This window comes from Dipteris shenzhenensis, chromosome 12 (genome assembly GCF_047967505.1).
Source record: "Dipteris shenzhenensis isolate YYH24624 ecotype China chromosome 12, Dip_SZ_1.0, whole genome shotgun sequence".
NCBI lineage: Eukaryota > Viridiplantae > Streptophyta > Polypodiopsida > Gleicheniales > Dipteridaceae > Dipteris > Dipteris shenzhenensis.
Window position 1 is genome coordinate 7892778 of NC_141607.1, and position 19944 is coordinate 7912721.

At 43.3% G+C, this 19944-nt stretch overlaps 1 protein-coding gene and 1 pseudogene across 3 annotated transcripts in view; both read left to right on the plus strand.

Moving 5' to 3' along the window:
• LOS4 (P-loop containing nucleoside triphosphate hydrolases superfamily protein) overlaps positions 1 to 14969 on the plus strand; it is a 37592-nt gene extending 22623 nt beyond the window's left edge. Inside the window, exons 8-9 of one of the 3 annotated variants that reach the window (XR_015541899.1) lie at positions 14181 to 14299; positions 14394 to 14969. Coding sequence is in view for 2 of the 3 variants with exons in the window: in XM_087382851.1 (XP_087238977.1) it covers positions 14394 to 14453 (60 nt within the window). In the remaining variant the exon portion in view is untranslated. The remainder of the gene's footprint in view (positions 1 to 14180; positions 14300 to 14393) is intronic. The other 2 variants (XM_087382851.1, XM_087382850.1) reach the window with 2 other exon arrangements.
• LOC147895759 (uncharacterized) lies at positions 2292 to 4133 on the plus strand (annotated as a pseudogene).
• Positions 14970 to 19944: the final 4975 nt, after the last annotated feature.

Here is a 19944-nt window from a genome sequence, read left to right on the forward strand (position 1 = left end):
TTTGTACCAATCTTTTGGAAGTCCGCCTATTCTAATCTTCAGCGCATTATCACATCTAGCTTCGTGTTCTTTAATCTGTGCTTGAATATCAGACTTACTTGCTTTGGTATCCACTTCCACAATCACTTCCTTCTTAGCCGTTTGTACTTCAATGTGAACAAGATTTTTGACTGTAGAGACTAGTTGTGGGGTAGGGGAGGAGTCCTTACAAGATTTTATAGCCTCATCAATTATTGCCTGCTTACCAGGCCCTTCCAGTATGTGAAGTCGAGCTGTAGATAAAAAATCTGATCCTGTTGCCCAAGGATGGGTCGCTTGGAGCCTTCTTGTTGATAATTGCGTGCATATGGAGAGGGTGTCATTGCTGCAACTGTAGAGTACCGAGTCCTGATGGAGGTTGAAGGAGTTGAGAGGGACTTGGAGGGGAGGATAGGCGAGTCCATAATTGGCTGTCTAGAGAACCCCCTAGCTAAACCTAACCCCCGAGTTGGGTTGGGGGTTTAGCCCAACTCGGGTCTCCGTGATCTCTGCATCCGGTGGTCCATGTCGAGGCTGACGCCGTTGGTTGAGCAGTCCCCTCTAAGTAGAGCTGTGATGGGCTGAACCTCTATCGTGTATGTCTTGGTCTGTCTCTGCATCTCTGGCTGTGTCTTTGCTCGCCGTCGTCTCATCCCATTGACCTATGTGGCCCTCATATCTTCTATTTCCTCCTCTTGCACTCCGTCATGTCCGAGGGCATACTCAAAAGTGTAAAAATATGTGACATGTCGTTGAGCTCGATCTAGCACAGTCTTGTGTCACTGCCTCCTCCTACTCTATGATCTGGCTGAATAGGATCTCTCTATGTCATCACATCTCCATCAGATAAATACTAGCGTAGACGTGGCATCCCTTCCTCCTCATGTACCTTAGACAAGCCTTATCGAAGTTTTTGTTCTGTTCATTATTCTCCCCTTCCTCCTCATTTTGGATGATTCAATGCCCTTTTCTTTCTAAGAGCAGTTATTCCCTTGTTTGTATTGGATTTCTTAATGGTATCTATTATAATATCCATGCTTGCACTTTGAAAGATCAATCTTCCATAGATATCCCTTCAACATCCGAATAGGTTCGTTGGGAATCAGAGAGATGCATAGGCACATGCAATGATTCTATGAATAGCAAGAGGGAGGTTATACCTCACATTCGGTCTTGCAAGACCGCCAAGGATGAATGGGATACTTTGGCTAGTCTTTATCATATTTGCAAGGAGGCCCGGGTTGCCTATTTATGCAGGCAGCTGGATATTGTTAAGATGAATGAAGGGGACAGCATGGATGCCTATCTAGATTAAGGATTTTAGAGAGCAGCTCATCAATGTTGATGAGATTGTGCTAGATTCATAGGTAGTCTACGACACTTGATGGGTTCCCCGACTCGTATCAGGGATTCGCTACGACATCGAGGCTAGTGGCCATGGGTAACCCCAATTATTATAGCTTCAATCAGCTTGTTGCCCTACTATTGCAGGAGTAGCAGAGCGGCTCCAATCAGGATGCCTCCATTCATGCAAATCAAGCTTTTGCTACAGATCACAAAGGCAAAGGTAAAGCGGGCAAGAATTTCAGCAAGCCCAAATCTTTTGGCACTTCATCTACCTCTATCCCGTTTGATGGGAAGAAAAAATCAAAGCGCTCTAATATTGTTGGAAGCGAAGAAGAAGAAGAAGAAGAAGAGAGAGAGAGAGAGAGAGAGAGAGAGAGAGAGAGAGTTTATTAAAGTGATTGATGGGTCTCTGCTACAAACAAACTGTGAGGGTGGAGCTACTAAAACGAGCATCCACAACAATGCCGAATGCAAAAAATTCAAAATGGTAGTACTAAGTACTAAGTAGATCAAAACTCTCAATCCGATCTACACAGTCTTGTGCATTACAAACATGGAGGGGAGCATTCTTGGTCTTTTATATGAGTATATGGACAAGATTGGAGAGTCTCTCAACAAGCAACAATAGTTGAGAGGAGAGCAGTAAGTCTCCGTATGTTTTAACTTTTTCCTTATTGTAAATTTTTATTTCACTCGAGTCTTGACTCTTGAGTCTTCATGCTTTACATTGGTCTTGACTCTTGACTCTTGACTCTTGGCTCTTGTTTTTTGCCCATGGTTTGTTCTCTAAAGGAGAGCAGATCAAGGCTATATGGAATAAGCGATGGGATTGGTTTCACAGACCAATTCATGCAGTAGCACATGTATTGCATCCTCTATGGCAAAATGAGGAGCAATGTGAGAACACTAAGCTTGATGATGGGTTCATGACATTCATGAGGGCGGTGACCCATGGTGATGTATACATGTAGGGCCGTATGGAGGATGATCTTTTGGCCTTCTGCAACCATACGGGGAGCTTTGGTCGAGAGACGACAAAGCTTTGAGAGACTCGGCTAAAGCTTGTCTCATGGTGGGAGAAGTATGGGAATTGTGCTCCCACACTGGTAATTTACTACCCATACAATCAAGTTTCAGCTACATGCATGATGCATCATGCAACATAGTCTAGTGTGAGTTACAACTTACATTCTACTTATTATGTGTGCAGAAACACATTGTCATTGGAGTGCTCTCTTAGGATTGTAGTTCCGGTCCATGTGAGAAGAATTGGAGCACTTGGGCACTCTTCCATACAAAGAAGAGAAATAGGTTGATCTAGAGCTTCTTAGGTGAATGTGGACAAGATCGACATTGAGAAGGTGAAGTTCATTTCAGAGATCCCAGAGGTTGAGCGCGATATGTACTCCTTACTTTATGAGGAGTTGACATCATCGACCCGTACCACTCGCTCTTCCACCCGCTCTCAGAGGCAGAGAATAAGGGCCGTATCCATCGCTTCCACTTCAGCAGAGCCAGAGGAGCAGGATCCTCTCTTATCTTCATCTGAGGCTGACACTCAGGAGTCAGAGGCGATAGATGATAGCATGGATGTTGGTGATATCACCATCCAAGGAGCTGTTTACTCCCGACGGATACAAAGATAGATGCAACAAGTACTATCACTGCGGCTTTGCCGAACTTTGAAGTTATAAGTTATTGTGAAATTTTAAGATGTATGTACTATCTTTCAACTTTGTAATGTATGACATATGTATATATAAATTAACCTTAAAACAGAAACTCCGTTTCCACCGTTTTTCCCCGTTTTCGAAACCCCTGGAAACTATGCTCATGACCATGATTTGGGGCAGCAGCAGTAGTAGTGACAGCAAGTCCCTTTTGCTGTTTTTTATTTTCTGAAGCGATGCGCTAACGACATTCAGAAATGTCATGTCCTGGCTTCCGGCAATAATTACAACGTTTGCTGTTTTTATTCTTTGCATCAGACGAGGAAGAAATAGATGAGTGTCCAGCAGTAGATAAGCCTCCAGAAGGCTTGGGTTTGCTGTAATTTTACCCGTTCTTTCCCTTATTTTTGTGATTAGCGACAAAAGCCACAGCACGATTTGTGCGACTTTGCTCTTCCTGCAGGAGAAGGGAAACAAGTTGGTCGAAAGTATAAGTGTTGGGATTGCCCATGGTAACCAACCTCAATGTAGTAGCAAACCCCTGATAGGAATCAGGAAGTCCATTGAGTGTTGTGGACATTACTTGAGCATCTGAAATAATTTCATCCACAATAATGAGCTACTCTTGAAAATCCTTGATTTTTGTGATGTATGCATACATGCTGTCCCCCTCTTCCATTTTGACATTTTCCAATTGCATGCGTAAGAAAGCAACACGTGCCTCATTGCGAACATGGTAAAGATGAGCCAAGGTGTCCCACGCAGGCTTTCATGTTTTGCAAGACCGAATGTGAGGAATGATATGTCTCGTGACTGAAATTTGAAAAAGCAATGATAGAATGTGCTTGGGCATCTCCACCATCCCATCTGGCCTGTTCAGGTGTAGGAGGTGTGGCTGGAGTAGTAGTAGTAGATCCAGAGGTGGCTGTGAGAGCTGCACCAACGGTGGCAGTAGATCCAGAAGTGGCTGTAGCAGCTGCACCAGCTGTAGCAGTAGCAGAAGTGGATGCCACAGAGGAAGGTCGAAGATCCGATCCTAAGATCGAATTTTTTTTGGCAGCCAGCAAATGTTTCACCATGTATGACCACATGGGATAATTGGGTCCATTGAGCTTGTCGTCAGCTGAGAACATACCCATCCAATCGTTGCTTCCCATGGCAAAAATAAATCTCTAAAGGAAAAATGTGCGCTCAAGAGTAGCCTCAAGGCTTTCACTGCAAAATGAGCTGACTGTCCAAAAATGACAGCAAATGTCAGGCATTGACCAACCAAAAATTGACTGCTGAAACAATGAGCTAAATGCACGTGCTGTCCCAAAAAATATGACCTGCAAAACAATATCTGTCCGGTCAAAGGACCCTTTCCCAGCTGTCCTGTAAAAATATCAGCCCAAAACAAGGGGCAAATGTCTGCAAATGTATTCAATGATCGATTGAGCTGTAAATGTCCCAGATGGAGGCTGCGTGCCTCAAATCTCATAAGACAACAAGCCCAAATCAAGGGGCAAATGCATAATATACCCAAATTGAGGTAAATAAAGCAAATGTCACTGCAATGGACAACAAATCTGGCAAAAGACCCAAAATCTGAGAGGGCAAATATGCCAAAAAGAGGGCAAATGGGAAAAAGCCCCAAATTGTACTGCATGTTGCAAATGTGATTCAATGTTCTGCAATTCCAAGCCAATGCCAATGTTCCTGCATGTAAATGTCTACCAAATGCCCATAATTGGCTGTACCAAGCCAATGTCACTGCCAATCTAAATTTGTATGTTTGGACTTATTCTAGTCTTACAAAGATATATATATATACAATGTCGCTGCAAATTTCATCAAAATTGACAAAACCCCCAATTTTTGGAAGAGCAAAACTGTCAAATTTGGGGCAAATAATCAAAAGTCCCACATTTTGCTGAAACAAAGCAAATGTGGCAAAATAACCTACAAATCTAAAAATATCCCGCAATCTGTCAACAATAGATCGAAAATCCCCAGTACAGGAGTGGAAATGAAGTCAAAATAGGGCAAATATTGCAAAAGGCCCAAAATGTGACTTAAGGGAGCAAATATCACTGCAAAATCTGCAAATGTGACACAAAAGCCCCAATCTTTAGAGCAAATAATGTCATTCCAATGTGTGCAAAGGTGACATAAAAGAGGGTGAAAAGCTTCAAATCCAATTATACCAGCAGATCTGAATCGGGAGGGAGAGAATCCCAGCCAAATGGTGCTAGAGTAGGTTGGAGCACGTGGAGGAAGGCCTGAATGATTGAAAAGAGTCTAGATCCGCGCAAAAAACTGTTCAAAAATGCAGATCAATTGCTGACAAGTCGGATGGATTCTTGCAGCATCGCGCACCTGTTTGTACGGTCGTACGGATGTCCGTACAATTGCGTAATTAATCCCTAGGTCCAAAGCCATTCCAAGGAATTAAAAGAGTGGTTGTTGGAAAATGATGGCGTGGCATTTTTAATGGGCTCCCTAGAGGGCCATGTACCTTCAGTGGCTCCCCTAGAGTTCCAGGTGGCTCTAGTGCCTTCTACATGCTCCTTTGCCATTCTTGGACCTTCTTGGGCTTTCTAAACTTCACATGTGTGGTTTTCTCTCTCATCTTCTCTCTTTGTTGAGATTTTGGAGTGGTTTTTCAGCCTCCTTCAGCTGAATTCCGTTTTTCTTCATAACTTCTCACCCGTTTGGATTCCTCGACTTCCGTTTGGCCCGATGGCTTCCCCTCTGCCTCCCCTTCACAGTGATATGCTTTTCCCTCCGTGCGTTTGGTAGAACGGGCAGAGTTGAGCACTTCTTTTGCTGGTCGAATTTGCAAAAGTGGCTTTTCTTCATAACTCCTCACCTGTTTGGATTCCTCGACTTCTGTTTGGCCCGATGGCTTCCCCTCTGCCTCCCCTTCACAGTGATATGCTTTTCCCTCCGTGCGTTTGGTAGAACGGGCAGAGCTGAGCACTTATTTTGCTGGTCGAATTTGCAAAAGTGGCTTTTTCTGGACCTTTTTGCTTCTACAGCCTTCTGGACCTCTCCTCTTGCAAAGCTACAGCTTTCTGTTGAATTTTGAGTGGTCCCACGCGCTGGTTGATTGGTTTTTCTCAGTTTTGGAGGACTTTCTGGCGACGAAACTTCTCCAAAACCTTCTCAATGCATTTCTCTTTGAAGCACGCTTCTTTTGAGCCCAAGAACTCCTCACTTCTTTGCGACAAAAGTGCTTCTTTTCGCATTTTTCAGTGGAATTCTTGCTGATTGGCTCTTGTAAATGCTCTTTCTTCATGCCTTTGCACTCCTCTTTGGCTGAGAATGCAATTGGGCATTGGCTGCTATGTCCTCTTGGCGATTGAGGACTTGGTTCGAGTTTTCAGGGCTTGGTGAGTTGTGATTTTGTTGCTGCAATTTCTTTTTGCCATAAGCTATTGGTTGGCCTCGTGTGCCGCCTCTTTCTTGGTTCACAGGTGCCCAGGCAGTGCTACATGAGTCATTCTTTGGTTGGGTACTTTGCTGATTTTATTTTGGAGCTTTGAAAAGCTTTGTGAATGCCATCTGGAAACCACTCAAAGAGAGTGCAGCTGGGGTGCAGTGTGACTGCATCTGGACAGCCAATGGAATTGCACTTGGAAAAGAGAATGCCTTTGGATTGAGCCTATGGGTTAAGTGCACTTATGTGATGGTGTTCTATGCTTGAAAGCCTTTCGAAGGCTCAGTGAATTGGGGCTGCGTGCTCAGTTGCAGGGAAGGTCTCCCAGATGCAACTTGTAATCATTTCATTGTGAAATATAAAGAAATACCGAAAGGGGCGCCACGGTGTTTGGGGCCAATCGGGTGCACTTGTCTATGTTTGTTGAGTAGGGGCATTCTAGCCTCCATTCCTCTTTCAGTGGTTTTGTTTGTGAACAAATGGGTAAATGCCAAATGGTGATCATGCAATGGTTAATGGTTGTGATATATGCTTTGTGAGCTGTAGATAAGTGTTGAAGTAATTAAAGGTTTAGTTTCACTTCCTTGTGAGTGATTAGAGGCCGGTTTCATTTTCTATCATTTTCTACGTCACACTCTCCCTTATTTTATACGCATCTTTTGGCATTTCAGCGGTTGTTATAAGCCATGATTCCGTCCACTCTCTTCCAAGCATTTGTCAGATATTTATCAATTGGTTCACAATACTTTGGAGAAAACACAAACCAAGTATCTACATCAAGCCAACAAGCAGATTTGTGTAGCTTCCATTGTGTGGTACTCTATTGGCGTCCATCTTCTCAACTTTGTTGAGGTAAGCCATGAATTGGCATAATGATTCCCCCTCTAGAGGTAACATACCTGTTTCAGCTAGAGAGAGAGAGAGAGAGAGAGAGAGAGAGAGAGAGAGAGAGAGAGAGAGAGAGATCATATTAACGTCTGCAGGAGACCTCACGGGTCTATGGGACAAAGTACAAAAGAGAGAGTCATATTAACGTCTGCAGGAGACCTCACGGGTCTATGGGACAAAGTACAAAATGTCAAAAAGACTTGCGACATCTGGATAAGCCAGAGGGTTGAGGAGTGCACATGGCATCTCAGCTCGATTATTATATCACACCGATACATACTAGGACTATAAAACTAATAGAAGTGGCCTTCATAACGTTAGTTTAAGACCGAGAGTCTTTAGATTTAGATTTGAAATCTCTGATGAGAGAGAGAGAGAGAGAGAGAGAGAGAGAGAGAGAGAGACCACTATGAACACATAATGATCTTTTACATCCGGTGACAGAAAATACTATAGACTTGATATGTAGCTAGTAGCTAGTGTGCTAATCCAAGTACCTTGTTGTGGTGTTCCAAAACTTCTTTTCTGTAACTTCCTAGCTTTGTAATAGGTTTTTTAGGTTCTCTCGTGCCATTGTATCTTTCTTTGACGTGTGCATAGGCCCAACATTGTTTTCCAGCTCCCCTGTGGGGCAGATTTTACATATCTTTGTTATCTTGGGACCCTCTAGATCGGTTCTCATTTGCATATTAGATGCCTTTTTAAACATTGATATGTCTTCCACAAGGTATTTTTGCATCCGATGGCTATCCATTGGATTAATTCCCTATTTGTAGAACTGCATTTTTGGCCTTGGGTCTTGCCATAATTTTTGTAGCATCTTTTGTGCCACTATCTTCCGGATTTCACATGCATCCTTTGGTATATCAGCAACTATTATACCCCATAGTTCCATCCATTTCATCCTAGCTCGATGCCATCTAGTGGTTTGTGTGTATCTTCCAAGGCCTCTCCAGGTATCTTGCTGGCATCCATCGTCTCAACTTTGTTGAGGTAAGTCATAAATTGGCATTATGCTTCCCCTTAGAGAGGTATCATACCCGCCTCAGCTTGTAGGATGGGGGAGAGTGTCTGAGTTTTAACTCCCAATTCCCCTATGCGAAATCTTTTATGTAAAGTTTCTATTCTTTTCCAGTATGTCCTAGAGAGGGAGAGTGTCTGAGTTACCCCCAATTCCCCTATGCGAAATCTTTTATGTAAAGTTTCTATTGTTTTCCAGTAGGTCCTAGAGAGCCCGGGAGCCCATTAGGATGCACAGGATCATTGTTTGTACAGGCATAGTGTAAAGAAACTTTCTCATTTCCCAATTCCATAGGTGTGACTTTCTGCTCTTATTTTGGAGAGAGAGAGAGAGAGAGATGATTAATGTCCGTTGGAGACCCAACAAGATCTATAGGACGAAGGTGAATCCAATAAAAAATAGCACATTGTAGCTCTTAAATTAGCTATCAACAACAATAGCTAGTGTGTTTGCATCTGAAACCAGCCTCAACAACGTAAAGGGTGGTAGGATCCACACAAATACAGCATATACAGTAAATAGACAAGCAAATTTGCAACACACCACAAATCACAAGGGATCTAGAGCGCTCCTACTTAGAAACAAAGACACTGATTGGCCCCAAACGCTGGCACCCCTTGCGGTATTTATTTAACATTCATTTGAAGCCAAGAGGCTGATTACAAAGGTCTCTGGAAAGCTGCTCCACAGGCAAACCAACGTCCTCAGATTTCTCGTCCAGCCCACCCTGTAATTCCTTGCTCAACTTCAAACAGTGAACGGCATCCAATCCCTAGGCAATCCTGTATCCTCCTCCAACCAAAGCATGCAACAGAGACCCCAATAGCATCCACTATCTGAACCACTCCTGCAATCGCACATGCAAGTGCCCAACCAGCCAAACACGGCTGAACAACTGCAAGACAGAGTCCTCAACAGCTGAACTCTGGTGCAATCAGACAACCAAACACTTCCCAACGGGTTGCCACAGTCTATAACCTCCCTGGCCATTGCCCAAAACCCTTCTTCACGAGGAAAGAAACCCAAACGCAATAACTAGCGAGCGACCAACCTGGGAACGGCAAAAGCAGGCAAAGACAAGCCTTCTTCTACCTGGAATCCATAGAAGAAAGGTCACCCTGGCTAGAAAACCAAGATCCTGCGGAGATAAGCTGATTTTGCCTTGGCACAGTCCCAACAACAGCCTAGAAGCGAACACCCACACCTGGAAAATTGCCAAAGTTAGCTAGCACAGCTCGAAAGCCACTAGAATCAAATCGCAATCCTCTTGGACAGCCTGGACAGCCTGGAAAATGAATCACAATTTTCCTGCACAGCCGGGACAACCAAGAAAAGAAATCACAATTTCCTTGCACAGCCTGGAAACTTGTGAAAAGAAATCACAATCCCTGTAGAAGCCCGGAAACAGTTGGAAACAATACCAAAACAGGATCCAATCACCTAGCACAGCCCGGAAGACCTGGAAACTGGATCGCAATTTGCAGCAGACACCCCTGGCAGAAATCGCAATCTGCTACAGGCCCTGGATCTGGTGCGTTTTCCTTTGGCAGGTCCTAGATGTGCTGGTATAGACCCTGATTGGTGACGTTTTCCTTTGGCAGGCTCTGAAGCTCCTGGGAATCTGTGATTTTTGCTCTAGCAGCTCTTGGCAAGGTCTGGCAGGTCACAACTGATGATCTGGCTCCTTCTGAAATTGATTTGGCCAACTGAACTCAAAATAAGAGCACTGGGCCCCTTTTGTAGTTGCACCACTCTTTTGGCCCCCCCGTTGCACACTTTGACCCTAGGAATTAATTGCCTAGTAACTGAGCGCACGTTCACTATTTCCAAGGGCCCACTAGGAATTTTAATTTCCCAAGTCTCGCCCCATGGTCGGACCCTCGCACCCTAGAGGCTCAAGGCAGTCACGCGCAAATTACGGAAGTCACAAATCAAAACTCCCATAATTTCACGTCCTCGTGACAGCATCCCTGAGCATGCTTGCAAGCGTGTGTGCTTGGTCCAAGTCTTCACTACAATTTGCTAATGCCTCCTTGATGCAAGGCTCCTATCCTCTTCGGTGGCTGGTCGAAGAGGATGTGCACTTATTTTGGGGGGGGGGGAGAGAGAGAGAGAGAGAGAGAGAGAGAGAGAGAGAGAGACAGAGAGAGATGATTAATGTTCGTTGGAGACCCAACAAGATCTATAGGACGAAGGTGAATCCTTGAAAAAATGACACATTGTAGCTCTAAAATTAGCTATCAACAACAATAGCTAGTGTGTTTGCATCCCTGAGCATGCTTGCAAGCGTGTGTGCTTGGTCCAAGACTTCACTGCAAATTGCTAATGCCTCCTTGATGCAAGCTCTTCGGCTGTTGGTCGAACAGGATGTGCAAGTTCATGTGTGTAGACATCTTTATTTAATATTTCTCTCTGATGTGCTGATAGGTTCAATAAGTGAGGAGTGTGTGGCATTCACCTTGTATGTTCCTGTGATGGGTAGAAGCTGCAAACTCGATTCTCTTATGGCACGTTTGTCCACCTATTGGTCTCTACTTGGAGTGCGTGTGTGTGTGTGTGAGAGAGAGAGAGAGAGAGAGAGAGAGAGAGAGAGTAGAAGTAGAAGTAGAGGTAGAGGTAGAGGTAGAGGTAGAGGTAGAGGTAGAGGTAGAGGTAGAGGTAGAGGTAGAGGTAGAGGTAGAGGTAGAGGTAGAGGTAGAGGTAGAGGTAGAGGTAGAGGTAGAGGTAGAGGTAGAGGTAGAGGTAGAGGTAGAGGTAGAGGTAGAGGTAGAGGTAGAGGTAGAGGTAGAGGTAGAGGTAGAGGTAGAGGTAGAGGTAGAAGTAGAAGTAGAAGTTTATTATCGTCCTCGGAGGGCCAAAAATGACCCATGGGACCTAATCCTCAGTACAAAAATCTCCTCCGCTGTGGAGGGGTCAAGAATTTTCAAGTTCTTGACGGTACAAAAAAAGATGAGTGACAAAAGATCCCAACACTGCCGGAGAGGTAGTGGAGAGAACTGACGAGATTTGAGTGGTGTCTGCTAGTATCTGCTGATAGTCATCTCTGTGAGAGAGAGAGAGAGAGAGAGAGAGAGAGAGATGGGTCTATGAGATTGTGAAAATCCTGGTACAAACGAGCTGTGAGGGTGGAGCTACTAAACGAGCATCCACACCAATGCAGAATGCAAAAAATGCAAAATGATAGTACTAAGTATAACATAGTCATGTCAGTGGTCGACTGTATATCAACCTCATCATCATCATCATCATCATCATTATGAGGACGTCATGGTGGATGAGGCAATGGAGGCATGAAATCGGCGATAGCGTGTTGTCGGTTGCTCACGGTGTGGCCCTATGACATCTCCTGGTCATAGCTCTACGCCTAACAAGGGCTACAGTAACCGCTATCGGTCGAGCTCCAACTCTGAACAGAGAGGGGATACCCTCAATGTAATCTGCGTGTCAACTCTCTGTCTGAGCTGTCGAGTCATTGGCTCTGGGTCACAATCATGTCGAGGCCTCGTATCGTGGGAGTCTGTGTGATGTGGCTGGAAGAACTCCGTGATAGAGCTCTGAGAGGGATCTGCCACGGAAGAAGTCTACTTCTGTCTCTGCAATCGAAGTAGCCTCTCGTGGTGCTTGACTACCTCATGAATGAAAGCCGCCAAGCATCTTTGGTATGGATAGGAGAGGAATCGAGACAAAACCTCGGAGCTATCTCTTAAGAGGCAGAAGAAACGCCCTCGGATCTCATAGTAAACAGGACACCTGAAGATGAAGTGCTTCTCTGTCTCAACCTCTTGTATGTCACATAATGTGCATATGCGCCTCTCCCTGGGTAGGCGCTCTACTCTGCCGCTCTCGATATGAAGTCTATGTGAAGAGACTTGAAATTGCCCAATAGAGATCCTTAGTGAGTGGGGTAGGTGGATCTGCATGTATCCTGGTGGGTCAATGAAACCACCCTCTGTGATATGCAAGCAGTGATCCCTGTAGAAGTTGAGCCTCATTGGAAGCTCACTTAGTCCCAGCAAGGTCCGGAATGTGTGTAGCTGTAAGAGATCCTCACGGATGACCTTGTTGACCTTGTGTGACATGAGGGGAGAAAACGGAGCGTTCATACTGTACTGGAAGGGAGGGAGTCTATCCATGTGGAGCCCTAGTCGCTCAAACCATCTCTTTGTGCATGCATACCGGCATCTCTGGTCACCCCTACTGATAGTGCCATAGATGAGGACAATGCTAAAATGGGGATGTCTCACCCTCATCTCGAATATCTCTAGTGAAGTGGGAGGTCTCGGGAGGGAAGTAGCATACTACAACAAACAGATCCCGGTTGTCCATGTGTTGGATCCGGATCCAAAAAAACCTGGACTTGCATGTGTACCTATTGACTACTGGTAGTGGACGCTCTGGACTCTGATGTGTCTCTGTGTAAAAGACTATGTTGCGAATTGTATAAGATTCCTAGAAGTTCCCTGGTTCTAACCATAATGTACTATTAGATGTCCAAATGGTCCTGGATAGGGTCTTGGAGATCTGAGTCTCATAGACCCCGCCTCCCTATGCGGGGGGGGGGGTAGGGCTGATGCCCGACGGGAGCCTGTAAGAAGTCGTCCATCTTGCACCACCGCCCACTTTCCATCCTTGTGGGCTTGATCCGGCTGCTGCAAAAGGGAGCGCCTCTCTTTAACCTATAAGGGGGTGAGGTTTTCATTTATGGAGATCGTTGGCTAATCTCATAGGATTGACCTGTACGGTAAAGCCGAAAGTCGTGCCTGAGTGTCATGGAACCGTATGATCAGGGGATGCTCTCAGTTGGGGTCTCTCCCCACCTACCACGCGCTCTTGATCCTGTGCTCAGCTACACCCAGAGTAGTGGCCATGAAAGCTGTCGCATCTATCATCGGTGTAGCCTTAGTGTGCGGGATCCCACAGACTCTGATGTTGAGAGCCTTATTGGCTCCTTGTTGCTGCACCATGAGGGTAGCCGAAACGGTTGCCTTTGCAGGTTCCCGTTTGGCCACGTCGACCCATCTGGAGGTCTCCTCTTACAGATTGCATGCTTGCAATGTTTGCCTCAACAACTGGAGTGCTTCTTGGGATTGTGTGAATGGCTGTGACCTCCTGCCGGAGCTGCGAGATATCCTGTGTGAGTCCCTGAATGAGATAAGCCTGCTCTTGTATGTGGCGCTCCTGCTGATGGGTGAAGCGTGTCAGGTCCACCTCACGCAAATGGATACTGTGTACCTCCATAAGCAAGGTCTCCCAAGTCTCTGGTGGGTCAATCCTAGCCGAAATTGGAAGGGCTGTGGCACAAAAGTGTGAGGATGAGACTGAAGAGTGGGTGGTGACTGGGTAAGATATGGAGAGGACAGTGGCATGGATGAGGCGATCCCAACTGGGTGTGGGAGCGCAGGCTGACTGAGAGGGAGAGGGGAGAGCAAGGTCGAGGCGTAATGCAGAGCAGTGTACGACACCTTCGAAGTAGGTGTCATAAGCGCTGAGAGAGCTGTAACGGGCGAGGAAGGGAGGGATGAAATCTGTGACAACCCCCCTATCCCAGGGGAGAGGGAAGAGGCCGATGTCATGGGTATGTTGTTGGCAGTTAACTGTAGCTGGGGATGTAGAGGCTGCAGCTGAAACTGAGGCCGAAGCTGAAGCTGAAGATGAGGATGTAGCGGGGGCTGAATGTGTTTGCTGTTTTTTTTGTCGTCTTTCTTGGTTTTGTCTGTCTCTTTATCTCGTTCTGCCTTTCCCATTTCTTGAATCTTGGATTGACTTCTAGCTGTTTTCCTTTACAAGTCCTAGTGCAGGGGGGGGAGAGAGAGAGAGAGAGAGAGAGAGAGAGAGAGAGTGCCCCCACCCCACACGTGAAAAAAGTAGAGAGACCGAAAGCAGCATATCAAACAAAGATACATCTCACAGTTTCGGTCAAGTCTTTGTTTTGCAGTCTGTACCTCTTGCTGTCAGCGGCTCTTGGTCTTATTTGTGAGGTTTTTGATTCTACAGGGTGATTGATTTGTTGTTGTCTTTTGTATCACAGGTTCCTTGGGATAATGATGATGCTTTTGAGGCGGTGCTCAGAGAGGCTGGACTCGCCTAGGCAGAGGTGCTTTGTTCAGTACTGTCATTTCCTTTTTTATGGAGTTATTGGGTGCTAAAATATCTGGAATTGCTGAAAGATCTTTCTATATAGTGGCAATTCGCACTTGGAATCATTCCAAACCGACTGAAAACAGCATCAGGGTTGAAGCTTCATTTACAAGCTGTGCATTAGATATGTTGTTGCGACACTAGCGTGCTTCTCAAGTGACCACTCGGAGTATTGTTACTTCAAAGCAAGCTGTGCGTTTGATGAGAGTAATTGAGTTGTCAACATAGTGGCTCATTCAAAGAACAAATCAACTTGGAGGATTTTCCGGAGCCTGGCTGGAGTTTCATAAATTTTTAATGGGCATGTCACATTCTGCTATGAAGTAGTTCTGCACTTTTCTCAAGGTGAACTGCTGGTTTGTGAGATTGGGGATTGTTAATTGTCAAGTACAATATGAAATACAGAAAATGTTCAGATTGCTTTCCTATGAGATACAACATGAAATATATAAAATGTTCAGACTGCTATCTTATCAGATTTGGTGTTACAAAGTATAGCATGGTTGTAACACCTATCTGAAAGATTGGAAAATCTCTATCTCTCTCTCTCTCTCTCTCTCACACACACACACACACACACACACACACATACACGCATGCACGCACGGACCCTTGCAATCTTTGGGTGTGTCATTTTTGAGCTTGTGTCCAGTTATAAGCCAATGCATTTACTGCTACTTTTAGCTCCTCCATTGTGAGGGGTTTGTCTAATAAGGCCTGGACAAATTTTTGCACAGTCCTCTTTTGGATTTGTTAGCATTTTCTTCTAGCATTTAATAACTCCCCATCGGGTTCAAGAGAAGGTAGACAATAGTCTCTGAAAATGGGAGTGTACTATTTGTATATTTTCTTCAGTGGAGCCTACATAAGTGTTGTCTCCTTTTAAAAGGAAGGGTACTTCTTACTTTGTCATTTTTTCTTGATGAGTTTAAACATCTCCTTGTAAGGTTTGTCAAGTTTCCCTATCCACCATTGTCTAAAGTAAATCTTGGCTTCCTCCAATGTGATTAGTTCCTCGAATACGATTAGTTCCTCCAATATGATCGGTTCCTACTTCTTGAGTTCCTTTTTTATTCTTACAGCTTCTTCCTGAGTAGCCACATCCGATAAGAGCCACCACGACCTTCTTTGTTTTGTAGTCCGTGAGGACTTGCTTGGCAATGGGTGGTTAGGATGCATTGCTTCTCAATGCGATTCCTCAGCCAATAATTGCTTCGTGTTGGTCCCTCAGCCATGTCCATCTACTATGAAGTTGCCCTAGAACAATCTCCACCTTCTCGACCTCTTTTCCTGAGTATTCTAGGTGGGGGACGGCTCACGTGTTAACTGGCATCCAGTTTTACTGATTATTTCCTTCGCATTCTTTTTTTGGAGCCATGCTTTATTTCCTCCTGGGAACTATGAGCACAATGCTCTGAGTAGGAATCATACTTGGGGACCCGTCTGCTCCATAATAGAGAAACACACTATAAAGAACTACAGGTACGGTTGAAGGGCGGTGGAAGGTTATATTAGAAAGCTCCTTGATTAGCATTGTATGCGTTTTATTGTTTGGTATGGAGGATGTTTTGAGCTCTAAAGTCTCCATTGACCTTTTCCCCCAGGTTGGGAGTCACTGTAGCACTTTCTGGTTGGATAACTACTTAGCCGAGGGATAACCTGTGTTCTCTAGCCAAGGGATGATCTGTGTCTTTTAGCCGAGGGATGATTTACTTTAAATTGCCATGCACTAAGGTTGACGTTTATTGGTCTGGGTTCATGGCAAAATTTATGCTCATTGGCAAGTTGTCTCGTTAGCACGATTATTAGATGGGGAATAGCTGTACATTTTGTTAGAAGCTTATGTTTCGATTAGCAGGATTATTATGCTTTGTTGCGACTATCTTCCCTTTGGGATAGCACGCTTAGACAGTCTTGTTTGAGATAAGCGCGCATTGCTATGATACTTGGAATTGGAACAACAACTCAACATAGGACGAGAGTTTTAAGAGGAGGTAATTTAGAGAAAGATTTTCCTTTAATTCTCTGGACTTTATGGTACTTGATTCATTATGATTGCACTGATAAGTGAAGACACATCGTCCCACTTTTTATTGATTACATGGACTTGATAGAGGATTTTTTATTTAGGCATGCATCCAAGTCAATTTATAATCGTGGGATTACATGCTTAGCCACCTATTTTCATTTTCTTTTCCTCTAGACCCTTGGAAACTACAAGAGACTATGAGCAACGAATGAAAACGTATAGCCCATGACTAATAGTTCGACTAGTTGTCCTAAAGTAAGATAATAATTAGGGTTATACAGATAAATAGAGAACTCCCTAATAGTTGTCGATTCTTTCACTTTAGTATATATTTTCACCAAATGGTGTTAAAGAGAGAAAGGACAGATAACTAATGGTTCATCCTTTAACTAGTACTTTTTATGATGGAATTTTATTAGTTGAGAACTATGGACCTCAACATTATGCGATAGATTGGAGATTCCATAGGTCATACATTAAGCTTGGCACTTTGAGATGTTTTGGACTCTTTAGGTGGTAATTTACATTTGCTCGGAGGTTCCTTTTATTTCATAAAGGCGTTTCCTTTTAATAATTATAATTTCCTTTCCTCGGCTTTATTATTGGAGAAAAAGGTTAAAGGAGGGGGATATAATCTCTCCCCTTACCAAGTCTTGTCTCAACGAGCATGGAACTCGCATTTTAATCCATTTTGAAAGGAAACTCTCTCCCCTTTGTTAACATTTTACTTGCATTAAAGTAGTGATGTAGCAAAGTTGAGATATTGTGTACGGTTTGGATTTCACTATAATTGGTATTTGGTGAGTTTCGTACATTACTTCCGATGATTGTCTTTGACCATGGTCCTTGATAATGTGGGAATTTATGGAGGTAAATGTATTTATTAAAAGGAAAAAATGTGTTTCAATTTGAATTCTTCCCAAGTACCCTTCTTATTATTTTGGCGGTATGGTAATAGGTACTTGTATGCAAGTACTACTTCATTACTTTCCTTAGACTTGAGACTCATTTCGTCTTTTTTTGAAGTTGAGGTTAACATTGATTATTTCTGGATGCCAACCTTTAATCGTTGTTGAAATTCGAGAATGCCAAAATTTGTTTAATGCTAATCTAGATAGAGTGACATGGATAACAATTGTGTGCCAGCATTGAAGCTTGGCTTCCACAGCATAAATGAAACATTCTAACTTTCATTGTGTTGTGATGGCGCCAGGTGAGTTGGCATACCTCTCCATCGGATTTGCATTTGAAAATCTTTGGCATGTTTTAAAGGACTTAATATATGGCGTTGGCAATTACGACAAATACTTTTTCGTAATTGTTGGAGAATAATCTTAACTATCTTCGTGTAATTTGGACACTTTAATAATATGATTGTGGCTATACATGTTAATTATCACTTTGATGCTCTATTTGAAGGGGTTGAATAAGAATGGACTACTCCCTTTTGTGGTTTTGAAAAGGGCAATGACATATGATTGCATTTGGTGTACTTGAACATTTGAAACTGGTCCATTAGTGTAGTAGTTTAGATTTTTTGATAGGAGACACACGCGCGCGTGCACACACACACACACGCGCGCGCGCGCGCATACACGTGCACGCACACATGCACAAAAAACTGCTTAAAAGAAATATAGAAGTATATTATTCCCAAATCTTATAAATTGAAAAACATTCAGATGCACACTAGAACTATATGCTACGTGACTACTATTTCAAGACACAGTTGATCATGTCCATAGTCTATTGATTTACTACATTGTCCTGGAATACAAGTATCTTAGTTTACAATGGAGAGTAGACACGACCACTTTCATATAAAAATTCACATATGTACAAGATTATTAATCCGTGGGCCAGAAACGGGACATGAAACATGATATGAAATGGATTGGGACATATTTTTAATAATTTTATGTTGTAACTTATGTAAATTGTAACTCAGTAAAAATGCTACTCATTCAAAGATAATTTCAGATACTTTGGGATCTCTTTTCATTGTGTGGTAATTAAAAAAATTTATATTAAGAAGGCGTGTGCTTTCATTAAATATTAAAAACCAATGAATTCTTTTACGAGATGGCCATATGCATGTAATATTATCAAAGCTAAAGTTTTTTGGATTATTTTTTGTAAGCCTTCTTTGTTTTAATGAAGACCATGGTATAATTGAATTCATGCATGATTGACATCTATGAATCTTTTGCATGCCTCTTATGCAATTGACCTCAAGCCAAGACCAATAGTTTCATCATATTGAAAAGATGCTCTCTCTCCCCCCTCTGGATCTTTTAAGGTCTTTACTTTGTAAAAATTCTCATCATCTCAAAGGACAATGACCACCACCATCAACACTATCACTACAACTATCTCTTGCTTATTTGATATATTTTGTATACACACTCACTTCTGCCATTGTATAGGGTTGGAATGTACATATGAATGCTCTCATTAGAGATCAAGGTGGTGAGGATTTGCTTAGCTTTAGCAAGGTGGGTACAGCTAGCATTGGTATATGTAACTTTCATCGCACTTCGCTCTTGATGATATTGGCGTGTTACTCTGCGTATCGTGGCTTGTAAAATCCTCCTATGTTTGTCATAGAGGTGATGCTGCATGGATATAGTTAAGCTAGTGCATAGAGAGCTCAAAAGAAAGAAAGCCTTTGTTTAACCAGAACAATAAATCACCATCGATATATATGGTGATTCTACTTCTAGGCTTTGCCTTGTGTCATGATGCACTCAACAAAAGCTCAAAACTAGCATGTGGGCGTGATGAATGTAAGAATGGCTTTCTTGGGTCTCTTTTTAATTAAGGAAGGTAGAATATGATAGTGATATGCTTAGTGACACTCAATAGCTTCACGAGAATCATGATTACTATAGGTCAATGCACGATTAGGTGTAGCCAATCACAGAACGATTTTGAGGGCAGTTTTGGGGCTACGATGTATCGCGATATTTTGAATTTCAGGCGGACTAGTGCTCTTGCGGGAATGCTTCTTGGCATAATGATTGCCTTACTATTGTAACAATGAGATACAATCTATTAAAACTTGATGTTATGAACTCCGCAGAGCTCAACACATGTCACTACATGAGTAGTTCCACCCTCCTTTTGCATTGTCTCTATGCTACATCTTTGTGCATTAAACCATCCACAAATCATCTACCTGTAGCTTGCCGTTTGTCATCTTCCTGTAGCTCGCCACTTGTCATCTACCTGTAGCTTGCCACTAGTCATTTATGCGTAGCTTTTCTGCACTAATCTAGATTCATGATGGTATTTTAGTGGTGGCTGTAGCTACTTCTAATTAAACTAAATAAAATGTATTGATGTTAATTAGTCCCACAATTATTTATATATTTCGCATCGAGGGGTCCCCTTTCTTAGTTTATGTTCTTTT